The sequence below is a fragment of the Syngnathoides biaculeatus genome, chromosome 17 (assembly GCF_019802595.1).
Source record: "Syngnathoides biaculeatus isolate LvHL_M chromosome 17, ASM1980259v1, whole genome shotgun sequence".
Taxonomy (NCBI): Eukaryota; Metazoa; Chordata; class Actinopteri; order Syngnathiformes; family Syngnathidae; genus Syngnathoides; species Syngnathoides biaculeatus.
This window is the reverse complement of record NC_084656.1, coordinates 9,228,843-9,247,087: the sequence shown is the minus strand read 5'-3', so window position 1 is coordinate 9,247,087 and position 18,245 is coordinate 9,228,843. Positions and strand designations below refer to the sequence as shown.

General features: G+C 38.6%; 1 protein-coding gene and 1 long non-coding RNA gene across 11 annotated transcripts in view; one reads left to right on the top strand and one right to left on the bottom strand.

Annotated features, from left to right (window-relative positions):
* brinp1 (bone morphogenetic protein/retinoic acid inducible neural-specific 1) overlaps positions 1-18,245 on the top strand; it is a 168,667-nt gene that overhangs the window by 117,562 nt on the left and 32,860 nt on the right. For all 10 annotated transcript variants that reach the window (XM_061801365.1, XM_061801367.1, XM_061801361.1 and 7 more), the window contains one exon: positions 1,849-1,954. In XM_061801365.1, coding sequence (XP_061657349.1) covers positions 1,849-1,954 — 106 coding nt within the window. The remainder of the gene's footprint in view (positions 1-1,848; positions 1,955-18,245) is intronic.
* On the bottom strand, positions 1,686-10,530 carry LOC133490825 (uncharacterized). Its single transcript, XR_009792293.1, has 2 exons — positions 10,239-10,530; positions 1,686-1,947 (listed from the first exon to the last, which is right to left on the bottom strand). It is a non-coding gene; the product is annotated as an uncharacterized LOC133490825 (long non-coding RNA).

Genomic DNA, 18,245 nt, shown 5'->3' with positions numbered 1-18,245 from the left:
ACAGGCAGGGCTGGGATTTGAACCCCAGTCCTCAGAACTGTGAGGCAGTTGTGCTAAACTGTGATATATTTTTTGTCCTATTTTTCTATTGACTATTCTATGCATTCTCACACTGGATCACTGTAAAATAAGGTAACGGAAGATGTCCCGTATTCTCCCTCTGAACGGGCACACCCGTACACCCACAGGTTTCAGGTCGCCTGAGCCATAGAGAAAGGAGTTGGAAGGAGGAGGGCGGACAAACATTTAGCCCATGTCATATCAATGTGATGAAACATTATGCCAGAAACTGAAGTTTGTCGCATTAGGCAGATATGAAATGTGTCTCAGATTGGCAATTAACTCTTACACCAATAGTATTGTAATTCTCTCAGAAGTGGTCTGTGAGGAAGTCTTCAAACCGCTTCAGTGACCTTATTCATTGGGTGGCAACTTATTCAAGTATTTTTGAAGCTGTACTATGGACAATTACAAACATTTTTGGGGGCTGCCAACAATGTACTCTCATGTTCACTATTGAAGGGAGAGGTCAGTTCCTGTACTGTACTAAAACGGACAAACAACAAAATGATATGCTTACCCACTGACATTAAACAACTGAACTTGTTTTGTATTATATTCTTCTTTTATTATTGTCTATGATGTCGTATTTTTAGCCATATTGAACAGCCAAGGCAGGGACATGTCTACCTAAGTTGAATTATTAACACATTTCATCTCCTCTTCTATGAATTTCATCACATTTTCTGTATTCTCTTTGCCTTCACTGATTCCCCCACACACAAAGCCAACGAAAAAGCAAATTACAATTGTGCAGTGAATAGATATTCTGTACTTTCCAGTATACATCTCCATGTTCTTGAGTTATTGTCATTATTGTATTTTTACATACGCACATTTCCGTATATTATTGGGAGGGTTTTGAAGTAGCACTCCACAGTCATTGTACCTAACCTTTTCAAGGTGCTATTTGGGACTACTCAATGGGCAGGGGCCCTTTACTTCATATTCCGTTCCATACGATTTCCAAGGACAACCTTCTCCAAGCCCGACGATGTGAATGTTGGCCATTAAAAGCACACTCTACATATTGGAATAGGTCCATTATTTTCTCTTGATGGCAGTTCGGGGTCAGGCATTGTTATATACTGTATGTCTTAGCGCGACTGGCACGGAGTTCGGCTTTTTATTTGAGAAAAATGCCCATTAATGGGTCCCATAAAAGTGTTTTAAGATCATCATTAGTAGGGAGTTAGGACGCTTCGCTAGCAGTTTAATATCAAACATTGCGTTCATCTTTCTCCAATCTATAATTAACAATGCTTAAATTTACGCTTTAGGATTTAACACTGGTCATTGTCCCCAGTCTTGGGGTACTTCAACGTGCTTTGAAAAGCCATGAAAACAATGTATTTGTTATGTGATGTTCTGTGTTGATGTTATCGGAACACACCACACACAATACAACCAAAATGGTTAAATGCCAGGTTTTTCATCTATATGTGTCGGGTCTGTCACAAATAAATAATCTTTTAATATTTGAAGTCCTTGTGTGTACCAGACCTGTATCTGATTAAACAAAGATCATGACACAGCCAGGATGGAGATATGTGTACTGTTTTGCTGAATCCCATTGAATCACATTTTTCCTCTTTGCCAAACAACACAAAAACGATGAACTCAAATCATCACAAGAGGTTCAATAAATCCTTTTTTTTTTTTAAGACTGACTACTGGTGAACCTCACACCTTCATGACACATACACATTCTGCAACATGTGGTAAAAGTACATGGACAAAATGATATGCATCAATACAAAGTTGTTTTCTATTTCTGTCATGGAACAGGTGACGGAGACACGGACAGGCCCGCTGGGATGCAGTAGCTATGACAATCTAGACTCAGTCAGCTCCGTCCTCTTGCAGAGCCCGGAGAGCAAGCTTCATCTGCAAGGTAAACAAAAAGTCAGCATGCCTATATTAACGTTCAGGGATGCCGTGTGACACTTCGTCACACATCGGTAAACTACATTTTCTCTCTTTAAAATGGAGACTGACGGTTTGAATGTAAGTAAGCGTTCACCCTTGGTCAACTTGGTGTTACAATATTCCCAGCAAATAGCAAGTTACACATGATGTTTTACTAAATTATAGTATTTTCCGCACTATAAGGCACACCTAAGAGGCTTTAATTTTGTCAAAATCTGACAGTGCGCCTTATAATCAGGTGCGCCTTATATATGGATCAATATTGAGCCTTTACCGCTACCCATCTAATGGATGCATAACGTAACCCCAGCCTCTACTGTAGTGTCTATTCTATGAGCCTTATAATGCGGAAAATATGGTACTCAAAATATCCCAACCACACATTTTATGCAAACCGAAACATAAAGGTTTACTTCACAGTCTACCCTTTAAGAAGCACAATAAAACTACCTGGCATTCTTGCGATCGTCAGACAGCAAAAAAATAACAAATAAATAAACCCAAACACAATAAGTAATTGTCATAGTTACTCGATTTCTTCTACACAGAAGTACCCCGATACCCATTTTTTTTACAGATAATATGAAATGTTTGGTTGAACGCTGGGAGAGCAATAAAATATAAACAGAATGACCATACTGATACCTGCTGTCAGCCTCCAAACATGGGTTTAAAATTGATAGAAGTGCATATGTGCAGTGTGTGTGTGTGTATATATATATATATATATATATAATATATATATATATATTTGAATGTGGATTCAATGTACATTCAAAAATACCAGTAATAACTCCATGGGGGTATGGCACAATGGAAAAAAAATGAATGCATTTCTTTCCACAATGAAGCTAAATAACTAACTTTGCCGCTCTAGTGGCTTCCATTTTTAAAGATCTTAAACAATGTCGCAAGTAATTACAAAGGCCGACAAATGCAATTGAAGTCAAAGATAGAGCACTGTGTAATCTGCAGTTAAGTATTTGAACAGAGTGATTGCTTCTTTTTTATTTCGCCGAGTTTACCGAGACAATTACGAGCAGCCAGAGATTCTCAAAAGGCACGCTTTCTTCATTATGACGCCCACGACCGTCCCGTCTCCTTGTAACAAAGAGATCATTATTTGTCCTCTAAAAATCTGAGAACTAAGTGGCCTTGTCAAAGGAGCCATTTAAGTCATCTTTCGGTCAATGGGTTCCAAAGCTTTACTCTCGAGTACAAACTTTGTTGTTTGTATCCATTCTCCACACTGTTGTTGGTGACAGACTTGGTTCAAGTAATACCGTTTACATTGCGTGGTTTTGGAACTTTGTGCACTATCTGTGTAATAGCAGTGGTTTCAGAATCTGAAACAGGCCTTTCAGCAAGTTCCAGATACAAATGAAATATGATTCTGACGCCAAGCATATTGTTAATGGATAGATTTCGAGCCTAGCACTGTATTGATTCATTGATTGCATGTCTTTGTTTCAAACGTCAGCCACAATAAAAAAATCAAGAACAAACAAATAAAATGAAACAATACAAAACTAGAAGGCAGATTACACTAAAAACAAGATCAGAACAAACTAACTTACACTTGCTCGAAAAGGGGTAGAAGGAAATTATACTGTACTAAAAAATTTAAATTTAATTTATTATATATACCTGTAAATGATTATATTTACAGTCAGTATTATAAAGTTACCCCATATATAATATTGCAAAAGAATGTAGTTTTTTATATGCATATATAGATATAGATAGATTTGAGTGACAATAAATAAATAATATATATAATCCTAAAAAAATTTATAAATAAATAAATAAAATTATACATCTATAAATATGAGGTAATATGGTTGGACAAGTGTGCACAACTGCAGATTATCATATAAATGGGGATGTGACTGATCGGGAGTAACCACTTACGTTTATAAATATGTAAAATGTTAGCACAAAACATGCCCTTATTTAAAATCCCTCTAATTAACCCCCCCAAAAAGTTTAAATCTTCTAGTATGCATTTCCTGATATTTTGTAGTCACATCAAATATCACAATCCATGATATGCTTTCACAGCATCACAGTGATCTCATTGTTCAACAGAAGGGTACAAGAGAATTTCCAAGGCATGAAATACTGTATACCGTAGAAGACAGTGAAGACAGACATCAAGTAGAGAAAATATAGCTCCACAGTGATATTACCAAGAACTGGGTGCGCCTCCTTAATTGATGAAAAGACGAGATAATGGTCAAGCGGGCTGCCAAGAGGCTATCCAGAACATCTAAGAAGCTGCAAGAATTTCTAGGAAGTATTGTCTGTGTAGTACACATGATAACAGTCTCTGGTCTTCCTCCTATAGCCGTGCTGCAGGGTATTGTGGCAAGAAAGAATATGAATATAGGTTGAATATAGGATCAAAAGGATTTGCATTTATATTTTCGTTTTTTACTTAGATTTTACACAACATCCAAACTTTGGGACTTACTAGTTTCAATTAAGTTTTGAGAGTTGGAAATATGCAAATTTAATGAAAATATTTTTTTCATGACCTGAGTTTAAAGGCCTTGTATCTCGCAATGGAGCATTGAAATGGGACATAAAATGCAGAATGAATTCAAGATGCAAGCACTCCCATTTACCCCTTTTTTTCATGGCAAATCCTCAAAATAATCACCATCTGCCTGCATTAGGCGTTTAACATCGCTCAGCTCTCTAAAAGACTTGTTTCCGAATGGGGCTGTTTTGGCCGAATTAGGAGGTCAAAGAAATTACAGAATTCTCCCATAGTGGCCTTTTCATACAAACATGTCCAACTTCTTTTTTTAAATCTCATACATGGGTCATTGAGGTTTTTATCTATGCCCTTTTATAATCGTCGTTTCCAGCCAATTTCTTGTTTGTCAGTGAAACTTCTGTTGGGGGTATCTTTTTAGAACTTTTCCTTGGCGCACTACTTAGTGACGTTTTTTGGGGACACATTTGTTTATTTTTTGACTATGTCAAGGCTCTCAATACGGCAAATAATTTTTTGCGATAGTAATAAACACACCAAGCTCAAGAGTTCCTTTACATTTCCTGGTGCTCGGACTTAAATATTGACAATGGCATTGCATTTGATTAATACGTATTCATTGTTGATTATACTGTAGTCTTCTTGCTGCACACATACTTTCTGCACAGGAATGCAGTTTTTACTTGAAACGGCAGCAACTGCACGTTTTTGTATCAGAAATGTATCATTGAAGTTGTCAAGATTAAAGCTATTGAGAATTCACTGAAAAGGGGTGAGAATTTGCTTAAGGCCTTCTTAATTAGAAGTGGATGGTTTAACTTTATCAACAAGCATGGCAGTGGTTTTCAAAGTGATGGCACTTTGCACAGCTCATAAAGAGAGGCCCATTCCCTGTGGAGCACTTTGAAGGTATGTGCTGCTGAAATAATGACATCCACTTATTTAATTTGCTCATTTTGTCATAATAGCGAGTGCTCGTATAGCAATTAGTCTTCTGTTATCCCAACTACTGTGTGTGTGTGTGTGTATATATATATATATATATATATATATATATATATATATATATGAAGAGTTTGTTTTCAAAACGAGACATAGGCATTTTTTTTCAGATTTACGCAACTCGCGCCAAAATTATCCAGCTCCGAATGGATAATTTTGGCGCAAGTTTCATAAATCTGAAAAAAATGCCAATGTCTCGTTTTGAAAACAAACTCTTCATATATTGTTTGTGTGCCTCCCTAATCTGGACACGTGTCACCTTCAGCAATTTCTTCTCTTGGGAACATGAAATCTGGAAAGCTTAAACCTTTTCATTTACGCAGTTCACACGACTCGGTTTGATTTAGCCTGAACTAAACACATGTTGATCCGATTGCAATTTTCAGACCATATTATTTTCCTTGTCTCTAGAACTGGAGGTTATTATTCTGACCTTGGGGGTTACAGACAATTTTCTTGGCCTCTTTGCACCAGCCGTTTGTTGTTTGGATTTGTTTAATAAAGGTGTCATCTATGTGGTGGTGATTAGATCTCACAAGGTTAGACAGACTCTTTGTTGTGTATTCTACCCACAAAGCCACAATAGAGTGGATTCCAAACGGATTTATCATAGTAGCAAATGACAATCTGTTTAGAGGCCATATACTGTGCTTCAGTCCTTGTCTAAAGAGTGGAAAAGATCAGTGATTCTAGGATGTGATCACAAAACTCCAAAGCCATAGCTCATGTAGTGTACTTTGTTTGGTCAAATGTGAACGCTACCATATGAACTCATTTGGTAGACAGACTATAGGTCCTTTGGATTATTTTGAGTCAATCTATTCACAGTATTTCCTTAAAATATGGTGGCACTATGATAAAAATATATATGTCATGTAAGTGTGCCCTATTTTAAGACGCCAAGTTGTACTGTGATTTTATATTGTATTTTTTCACTTCATGACACAACAGAGCATTCACCTGTTGATTCTGAATGATAACATTTCTCCAATTGGTGACTCCACTTCTCCCACCGTGAAAAAAATATGTCTGGTAACTGTAATTATTTCAGTTCATTGACACTATCGTTCACATACAGACAGACCATCAAGTGTTGACCATGCCCAAACTCCATGCCTAACGAAAGCAGCGCTACTAACCCAGGCACATAAATAATCTCAGTTGATAATTACTCCATGTTATAAATGAATTTGTTTTTTCAAGACCACTGGCCTTCCAGTAGAATTCGATGTACTGTATGGACACTCCCCAATGTTTTTTTTAATCCACATTTATGTTCTGGAGAGTGACGCAAATGCCTTAATTCTTGCTGTTTCGCTTCCTCTAACAGTCCTTATTTTATTTTATTTTATTTTATTTTTTACAATAGGCTACATAGAGTAAATACAATAAATGTTCCCCATGAGTCTGTCATGTTGAACTTTAAGCTTGCCATTATTTCCTGTTGACCTTCCTAACCCTAACCCTTCATGCTACTGATGGCAGAAAAAAAAAATGTATGTTCTCCAAGCAGTAATTGTTTGGACAGCTTTGAGTATGAAAAGGTCAGGACACAGATGTATCTCAGATCTCTTTGTGTTTCTGGTCATCTTTTGACATTTCTCACTTAAAAAAACCAACAAATTGCACTTGAAAACAGCACTCCTAAATCTGCCAATTTTTACGTTATCTCGTGAAGATTGTTACGAAATTACAAGAGATTATTGATTGACATTGTGATGTTTTTCATTTTTGAAGAGATTGGGGAAAAACTGATCCCATGTCATGACTGATTCAGGTGCAGTTTGTATGAGAATACTCCGTGGGGGGAGAAAATGGTGTGAAAATAGTTTTCCACATTGCCACCAAAAATGTCAGAAAGGCTTTGAGAAAAATACCAAAAGTGTGCCTGTGCATAATTAATACCTTGGAAAGAAAGGTTACAAGCCTCTGCTTGGACACTGCTCCAAGCACAAATAGAAAAGGAGTTGATTAATGGAACTGAAAGTGACAGATGCTTTATTTCTTTGGCTTGGAAGGAAAGATCCAAGTGGAAGCTTTGGCCATCTGCTGGACCAACTTTTGAACCCCCTAAAGTGTTTTCACTGCCTTTTTTTTTCTTTCTTTGAGGAAAAATGAGTCGCTGGTCTTTATAGTTAATGCTGTTCCCTCAGAAAAGCTCTTAAAAGCCATCATCTTTTTTTTTTTTTTGACAACATAAAGGAAAGAACACTAGCTGCAGAAAAATTTACACTGCTGCTCTAAGCACCGTTGCCACCTTTAAATACCTTATGTAATTAATAATCCATGCATCCACTTGAAGAGATCAAACAAAAAAAAGCCATATGTGCCATATAGACAAAAATTGACTCACACCTACTAGCATACTATCATGGCATCATTCACGCGTTCATTTCTTTTTTTTTTCTTCTTAAAGCTGTCCTATTTGGCTGCTGGGTCATGTTTAGGAAGTATGTTGAATAATGCATCTCAACTGAGGGACTAATGTTTGGATTAGACTATCAGAAAAATTTGGTCTTTCAAAATTGCACTATTTCCGACTACTACCAAAATCTCTCCGTATCTCGGTCAGAGAGGGCAACACTACACAAAGTATCCCGAGCACACTTTTTTTCCATCTTTTACGAACACTGGGCATTATCTTGTGAAATCAAACACTGTTGGAGAGGCGTGAACAGAAAAGGTGTCACAATGGATCGCTGCAACAATGTTTGGGGAACAAAGTGGGGGGAAAACATGCTGTGTTTCAGGTGCAACAATTCAGGGATGGCTTGAGGTATTTTCATGTACTTTTAATTCATGTAATGCCAGGCATGTTTCCCAAATTGGAATTGACGGCAATTTCTGACCATTTTGACAGATTTTTCAAGGCTTAAGGAAAATTTAGTTCTGTAGCTATATAAACACGGAACCTACCAAAAAGAAATATTTAACCCTCCTCTTTCATCAGAAAAAAGTACATTTCTACCTTTTACCATTCTTTAGTAAATAGCAGTTAAAAATTGCTAAGGTCCTTGAAAATACTTGTTCCAAAAAATAACTGAGAAAAAGAGCTTTTTGTGAACAGATGCATTTCAAGTGGATGCTGTTTTTTTGTTGTTGTTTTTGTGATACCGCAAATATCTGAATGATGCACTTCTACTATGTAACGTTATAACACAAAAAAGGGTACTTTGATTGCAAAATAGTTTATTGCAAGGATAGCACTGTACTGATTCATGAACTTTGCATGAACTTTGAACTTTGCGTGTGTGTAGGTGTGTTGATCTTGACCATTCTAAAAGTCATTTTTTTGTGTGGTAAATGTGTAGTAAATAGGACAAACTGTCTTTCTTGTTTTTTCTCATTGCAACAACTCAGACTATGGCCGTTAGCCTTGAGGTTAGCAAGTTCTTACATCGTGGTTTTTGCCACCTTCTGAGAGCTCAGAGGATGACTGTCTTCCACACGCAGATGATCCAGATGGACACTAGTTATAGATATATAATTAGAAGAATCTGGTTCAAGCTCACTTATCATTATATCATTTGGAATTGGATGTGTATATATGTAGGCAATTATTAACATTTTTAGGATACTCTTAGTGGCAAGGCCCAGTCCTTATCCCACATGAATAATGGTTTTTCTGTATTTTACTTTCTTATGATCCATTCACTTAATAAACTGCACTTCAAGTCATTACTTTGCACACATTTTCAGAAAAGAAAAAAAAAAGCTTTTTGGTGCGAGGGCATTACATTTAGATGCCTCAGTGGGAGCCCAAAAGTTTAGCCAACGTGAGGTCTTAACCTCACAGTGTGATCCTGGGTGGTGGAACGTGGGAGGAAAAAAACCAGAAAAAACAAAACCAGACTTTCACTTCTTCATTTACACCTTTGGGTTGCCCCTTAAGTGAGCCCTTTAACCCCCAACTGCTGCACTGAGTTGGAGGGGAGAATGTATGACTCCGAGGATTAAGAACATATTTTGTATATGGAGGTATAATGAGGATTTTATTCAGCATTGAACTAGTTTTGAATCCACTATGTGGCCTGAATAAATGACTTGTAAAAAGACACCAATAATCCCAGCCCGAAATATACAGTTAACTGTCAATCAATTCATTGGTTATCATTTGGACATGAATCACATACACGCACACATTTCTTTTCACATAGCCAACATTTGAGCTCATCATTTTAGTTAGCAACACCGTTGCAGGAAACAGTAAATCGTGTGAAATGGAGCTGCGTGCTTTGAAAAGGAAAATAGCGGCAACCTCTTGTGAGCGCATATTCCAAATTGAAATATACATAAAAACTTGCTGCAAGCGATTGTATTAATTTATGTCATCGAATGTAGGATCAAACATGACATTTTCAATGGGATTTTTGAATATGTCAGCTGCAATATACATATTAAATACTTGATGGTTATTTTTTTTTGTATAGCTTTGCCATTTCAGACTAATTTAAGTAACAGATATGACAACTGAAATGTTTTTTCAAAAGAGTATTCGCAGTCGTAGCTGAAACACAGTCAATAGTGCAAAGTGGCTTCACAGAAACTCTCAAAATATTTGCTGGGATGTCTTTAGGGTAATTTGTTTTCCTCTGCCAATGCATAAACATAACATCCATGCCGCATGCATGGTCAGATTTTAAACATGCAAAAGAAAATGACTTTTTAGTCCACCCCGCAGACATTTCAGCCAAACATCATATACAAAGCAGTGGAATATTCAAAAGTAAATGTGTTTTTCTCTCACCCTGGTGGTCCCTGTGGTCTTTAGAAAGCAGGCTAGGCTGCCAACCACTGATAACACAATGCGGATATGACACTCCCTGAATGTGCCTCCTGCTTGTGCTTAGATATAGATGAGAATATGCTATTGGTCTCAAACATAAATGGAGCCGCCTATCAAAGCCAAAACACTGTTCTCGCACTTCAATGTGCAGATTTAAAATAGTTGGCATAATAAACCAAACAGCTTGCGTCTCACATTTTTTTTCCTGATAAATGATCGAAAATAGGGATGGCGCTGCAAGTGTGCTTTTTTTTTTTTTATCACAATACATTTCATGTGCTTTGATCAATCAAAGCAGACGACTTTTATTGGTGTCAACTTAATGTGGCCGCTGAAGCGCTTCTTTCATATTGGGGCTTGTTCGACATTCAATAACGACATCGCGGGAGGTCATTAGGGAATGTTATTATGCGGAAACTATTTTGAGAACCTATTGTGGCTTTGCAATAGGTCACAAGAGTGAATTGTCAATTTTCCGTGCCTCTAATCTCCCAACATAAAGAAAAACGTAATTAAATACACCAGTTGTTTAGTGCTATTGTAGGTTTTTAAAAATGCACTGTAAAATATGTGCACTTAAATGAGGCAAAGTTATCCATGGCTGTATGTATGACTTATTCGCCCAAACACTAAATGATCAGTATGAAATTTTATTTTTGGGAATGTGTAATCAGTTCAAAATCAAAAAGCCTGTCGAGCAGGAATGTTGGGAATTCCATCTTGATTCTGAATTCACTCTTAAAGATAGCTAATATGCTCACCATTGTTTTGTCCAATCATTTCTTTTTAACGTTTGCTGCAAAGCAGAAGTGGGTATTTTGTTATTTTCATAAAACGTCCTGAAACCCATTTTAACACTTCCATGTGAAGCTGTGGGTTGTGCGAACACACAGCAAATAATTGACACCTTGTCAGCCACACCTTCGATATCAGATAAGTTGTTTTCCCTCGGGCGCATTAGTTGCTTAAAATCATATTAGATGTGCAATTTTCTGTTACAAAATAAAGGAATATAGAGTAGAATGGGGTTTTTTTCAACCTGACACTAGATGAAGAAATTTTCAAAATACTGTATTTTCCGCACAATAAGGCACACCTATGAGCCTTTAATTTTCTCAAAAACTGACAGTGCGCCTTATAATCGGGTCCGCCTTATATATGGATCAATATTGAACCTTTACCACTGCCCATCAAATGGATGTATAACATAACCCCAGCCTCTGCTTTAGTGTCTATTCTATGCGCCTTATAATGTGGTGTGCCTTATATATGAAAAACAGTTTTAAAATAGGCCAGTCATTGAAGGTCCGCCTTATAATGCAGTGTGCCTTAAAAAAATACAGTAATCATTAGTTGCAGCGTTATACCGCTTGAGAGTAAAATAAAAATAAAAAATGTTTTACAAAAATCTTGTAATTTTTTCATGTAAAAGTTGTGATTACAATAATATAACTGGAAAATGTAATTTTACATAATTAAATTAATAGCTTAACATTTTTATATTATATTATTATATTATATTAGATTGAAGCATGGCAAGAACGATTGATCAACCAAACTGCTTATTAATGTAATGTTTACACTGTGACAAACACATTCTGTGATTGCTTTTTAAAATAAGAATACGACCTCCCACTAGGAAAAGTTTTGATCACCTTGTGACACAAGAGTGAAGTAGCAGTTAGACACAAATGACAGCCTGCGGTTGGCAAGAGTGAGCCAGGGGGAGAAGATGTATGGCTTTGCCAGCCCGAATGGAAACTTACCCTTGATTGACCACTTCCAATTGAATACTGACCCAAGGGTCAGTCAGAGAAGATTTCATCAGTTACTGGAGGGGTTTTGGCCGTATTTGAGCAGAAGACGTGTGCGGCCATCCATCTTGAAAATGATCCCGTTTTTTATCAGTTCTCCAGGCAAAGGGTCAACATATTTTAATAAAGAAAATCGATACGGCGGTTCGGTTTCACAGAGCACTCCACGAGATGCTTCAGTAACTCTCAAGATTCACTGTGTGTGATTATTTGTTGCACAAGTAGTGCGATCCTGTGTAATCAGTTGCATGACATGAAAAATTCTGGGATGGGAAAAAAAAAACTTGCTAATTATTTTTGCAAAGGATGGTGTTTGCTGTGAGTAAGCCTACAAATCAATTTCTCAACACGTCCGTTATTAAAATTTTTATGTTTGTGTTTGCTGTGATGTTTGCAGCATTTTTGCTCAGAAAAAAAAGAGGGGACAGCAACGGAGCGACAGCGCAATGAGTATCTAATTCATCACGCCGCTCACGACTAGCCTACAGGGCCACTTTAATTTATTTTCACTTCACCACTTTGAAAACTGTTGGCTCAGGCTATTGGAACATATTCATAAATCTTGCGCGATAGGCTCATGGCTCTTCCTAGATAGACTCTTGAGAAAATACAGAAAAGAGACTGGTGAGAAAAGCATGTGCCGAGTTAGACAAACTACTCTGCTTTTGTTTTGCTTCTAATTTATGACAGCCGTATTGACGGTGATTTGGTCCTTTTCAGCTAATGACTTTTTTACCTTTCTAATGCCCCTGTGAGTTTTTTTTTTTTTCTTTCCCTAATACTTTTTCAACCCCTGGGAGAAGATGCCCGAGTGGTTCGCAAGTCCGGACTCAGAGCCTCTTTTGTGGATATTGGATATCCTTGCTGTTTTCTTTTTTTTTTTTTTTTTCAGGTACTTGTGCATCCTTCTACATTACTTGAAGACTCCATAGATTGTGTGATTGTGAATATATTGTGGAGCAGCTGTAGAGCATTGGCTTCACAGTTCTGAGGACATGGGTTCAAATCCCAGCCCTGCCTCTGTGGAGTTTCTCCGGCCACTCCAGTTTCCATCCACATCCCCAAAATATGAATTAATTGGAAACTCTAAATTGCCCATAGGTGTGACTGTGAGTGCGACAGTTGTCTGTCTCCATGTGACCTGCGATTAACCAGTTCAGGGTATACCCTGCTTCCTGCCTGAAGATAGCTTGAATAGGCTCCTGTAAACCCACGACCCTAGTGAGGATAAGCGGCACATAAAAAGAATTCGTTAACGATTAATAGGGTTTTTAACAATCGCATGCTCAAGGCTTTGCAATGTAAAGTATTTTATTTATCGCATAATCGCTGTATCATGGTATTATTGTTGGCCATTTATCTCTATACTGTATTTCATTTCCATAGAAGACAAAGTTATGATAAATGAGATTTCTTTCAGAAAAGGGTTTGTACACAATTAAAATCCCTACCCCTTTAACTACTTCGAGCAAATACCATCAGTGCTTCAATAGAATCATTTTACCTGTCAGTCTCTGGAGAAATTTAAATTCCACTCCAGCTAATATCGAGAACACTTCTCGAGCATTAGTCTGGTGCCAGGAGAAACAAACAAAGAGCACATTAATGTGCCATAGCAAATTACTATTGCAATCCCTGTTGGAGGGAAGCAAAAGACATTTTGACATTGATTAAACTTGAGACAAATTTCTTGTTTTTTTAACTAGAAACCCGCCACCAATATCGCATACCAAATTGTATTTTTTAGTCGAATAATTTATGAAAAAAAAAGTTAACAGAAATGTCTGCACCTTCAACTACAACTTTACACTTATTTTGCTATTTTGTACTTTACATTCTTCGCTAGGTTTCAGTGGGCAGAGGCGTTTAGGTTTTTTTATTATCCTGATGTTCACCAGATGAACTTGGTTTCACTCCATTATTCTTGTATTACAGTACTCATTTTGGTAAATGATATGGTTTCATCCTTGCAATTAAAATTTCAAACTCATCATATTTACAATATTTCAATCATTTTTTATGCATTTATTTCTTTTATATATGTGCCATTGTCTACACTTTACTGCAGGGGTTGGTCCATTTTCCTGGTCCTCTTAGATAAGATTGTCCATATAAGATAATCTGAATGTCAAAGGTTTCCCTCCTATGATTTTTACCACTCAAAACAAGGCAAATAAATTATCTCACGAGCCAATCGTTGTGTTCAATTGGAACAAATTTGGATTTAAAGAGAAAAAATTTGGATTTAAATAGACATAACAGATGTGACAGAATATTTGCAGCCCCTGAAGACATTTCTCACAGCATTTTTTTTCCTATGATCAAAATGTCTGTCAGAATATTTGAATTACAAAATCTACATCTTTACTCACTGTCATTTTTACATTACAGCTAACAATTTTGCAACAACTGTGAAAGTTTCTCTTAATGTATGAAATGATTTGTGCACTGGAGATCATTTGATGTTGAGTTGCTTCAATAAATGTCTGCGTCCGTGTAAGCATTTTATCTTGCAGCCTATACAATCTTGACACTTTAAGAGCAGTCGTATCTTTAAGAGGCATAACGGAAACGTCGAAGCTTGTCCTCGGACAAAATTCCACACCCACTCTCTGGGGTCCTTGTAAAATGTGTGATTTCTGCAGGACCTTTGACTAGTGGTTGTGTGGGGTTGGGTCCTATCATGGACGTGCGCAAGTATAGATGTTACAATTGTGCAGGGCTGCATGTCAAAAACACCTAATAACTGTGCAAGTAAGTCAGACTGGCCAGGAATCATCATTTGTTGTCTTTACTAATTCTCTTAAATTTACAACTCTGCTTTTCCATTTATCCATCCATCCCTCCATTTTCTAAAGCTTATTCAAAGTCTGATCGCAGTTGCAGTAGCTTTCGGGGGGATGCCTAGACTTTTCTCTCCCCACCTGCTTCATCTAGCTTTTTTGGGGCAGTCCTGAGGCGTTCCTCAGGCAACCGAGAGACATAATCTCTCCAGCATGTCATGTGTCGTCCCCATGGTTTCCTCCTGGTAGGACCTGCCCAGAACACCTCACCAGGCAAGCGTCCCAGAGGCATCTGAATTAGATGGCCAAGTCACCTCATCTGGATCTTCTCAATGCGGAAGAGCAGAGGCTATACTCTGAGCCCCTCCCGGATTATCGATCTTCTGACCCCATCTTTAAGGGAAAGCCCAAATTCGGGATCTTGTTCTCTTGGTAATGACCCACACCTCGTGACCAAAAATGAGGGAAGGAACGTAGATCGACTGGTAAATAGTTTCACATTTCGACTTAGCTCCTTCTTTACCACAATGGACCCATTACTGCAGATGCTGCACTTATCCAACTGTTGATCTCACCTTTCATTTTTCCCTCCCTTGTGAACAAGACGTACATACTTGAACTCTGCTGCGAACCACTCCAGGGAGCTGGAGCTCATGGCTTGATGAAGCCAACAGAACCACATCATCTGCAAAAAGCAGGGAGACAATACTGAGGCCACTGAACCAGACCCCCTTTACATCTTGACTGGGCCTACAAATTCTGCCCATAAATGTGAACAGGATCTGCAATAAAAGGCAATCTTGGTGGAGTCCACCCCTCACAGGAAACAAGTCCGACCTCTTGCCGTCAATGTGGACCAATCTTTGAGACCGGTCGTACTGGGCCTAACAGCGCATATCAAGGGGTTCAGTACCCCATACTCCCGAAGGACCCCCCCCACATGACTCCAGAAGGGACATGGTCAAACGCCTTCTCCAAGTCCACAAAACACAGACTTGTTGGGTGAACTCCCATGCACCCTGCTGAGAGTGTAGAGCTGGGCCTTTAGTCCACAGCACGGACAAAAAACACAATACTCCTACTGAATCTGAGATTTGACTTTCCCACATACGCTCATCTCCAGCCCCCTAAATAGACCTTACCAAGGAGGTTGAGGAGTGTGATCACCCTGTAGTTGGAACCCGCCCTCCTGTCCCCCTTCTTAAAAAGTGGGACCACCACTCCAGTCTGCCTATCCTGAGGGACTGTCCTTGATGTCCACGTGATGTTGCAGAGCCATTTCAACCAGGACACCCTCACAATATTCAGAGACTTTAGGAACTCCAAGCACTAGACACTGTACTGACGGTCCACTGCTTCCCCCTCCTGAGACGCCAGATGGTCGACCAGAATTTCTTTGAAGCCGTCCAAAAGTCTTTCTTCATGCCCTCCCCAAACGCCTCCCATGCCCGAGATTTTTCAACCACCAATGCTGCATTCCACTAAGCCAGGTGGTACCCATCTGTGGCCTCAGGAGTCCCACAAATCAAAAATATCCGATAGGACTCCTTCATCTTGACAGCATTCCTCACCATTGGTGTTAACAACCAGGTTTGGGGATGACCGCCACAACAGGCAACAACCACCTTACAGCTGCACCTTCAATCGGCCTCCTCAACATTGGAGGCACTGAACATGGTGACTTAGACCCCTGCATCCTCCCGACTATGAGCTAAGTTCTGTCGGAGGTGGGAATTGAAACTCCTTCTGACAGGAAATTCTTCCAGACATTCCCAGCAGACCCTCACAATATGTTTGGGCCTGCCAGGTCGGACCAACATTACCCCTCACCATCGGAGCCAACTCCCCACCAAGTGGTAGCAATAGAAAGCTCCGCCGAATGTCCAAGACGTGACCAAAAGTCCGATGAAGTTTAATCAGTTTATTGATGCCTTTGTTTTTGTTACCTTTAAACTTCCTTCTCGTGATACTGTTATTTTTGTCATGTTTTATGATTTTAATTTTGTTAAATTTCCCATTTCTTTTTTTTTAAGTGCTTCCATTTGTTTAGCACAACTCTATGACTTTTATGGAAAAGGGACATTAAAGAACACATTCTTTTTTTGTGTGATTTGAAAGGCAAAGGGTGAATTTTGAAATCATAGTTTCTGGTCTTTGTACAGAGATCATGTTGCAGCCCTTTGCCATTCGTTTGTGTCTTGAGTGTTACAGAAAAAGATTTGTCTTTTTTACTTGCACAATACCTGCATTATTCAAGGAGACATGTATTTTCCAACCACAAGTCACTACACTTCTTAGTTTTCTAAAGTGTTTATTTTACTGGTGGAGATGTCAACACAACTACCACAGCTGATCCAGTTGTAGCGACCAGTTCAGGAGACCAAAATTTTGCTCGTCTTGTCAACACAGTGATGTCTCATAGAGAACAGTTCACCCGGAAGTCACCTCCGTATCTTTGCTCTGCAGCAGGTCTCAGAGAGACGTGTCCCCTCAGCAATGTCTCTGAGATATGCTAGAGACATCAAAAACTCCCCAAAAGGTCTATGATGGAATCAAACATTAGAATTCACTGAGACTCCCTATCAAACCGAATGGTCTCCAAGAGACATTCCAGGGAAATCGCCACAACCAGATGCGACTCGAATTGCCATCAGGTTGCCAACTAGTCTCCAGGCCAATGAGATAGACCCTTTAATAGTGTGTCAGAATCTGTTATCAAAAATAATCAAGATTTATGGAACGGTTGCACACACTATTTCTTATCTTATGGAAATCAGGCCATTTCTAGTGGCCAGTCCTCATCCAACCCTAGAAACTGCAAGTCAAGCATTGGTTACCGTGACAACAGGGGTGGAGAACACCCCTTGCGACTAGAGAGGGTTGTTGCACTTTGTCTTGCCGGCTTGCCAGCAAGTGCATGTATGAACAGTGGGTTGGATCTCGCCAGTGAATGTGGGCGTTTCGGCCAGTGCTTGGCGAGTGAGTTGCAGAATGTGGGGTAAAAAAAGACAATTACAGTTTTTGCGTATGTAGAAGCAACGCTATGTACATTCAACTGTATCGAACTGCCTCTGTGTATTTGTGTTTCTGAGCGTTTCCCTGCTACAGCTTTAATGTGGGTCTGGCACTGAACCCAGATTAGCTAATCATGTCATTGGTTGAGTAACCCTTGTGTTGGAGCAGTTATAGCATAATTTGTAAATGTTACGTAACAGTGGATTGAAAGTGAAGAAGGGCTCGCTAAAAAACATGAAAGACTTCCTTGATTGTTTTATCTCACACTTGATCAGAGGTCTTTACAGTAGCTAAATATTGTGCTAGAATAAGAGCTGTATTACTGTAGAATAATATGACTCAAGTAAAAGTAGTCC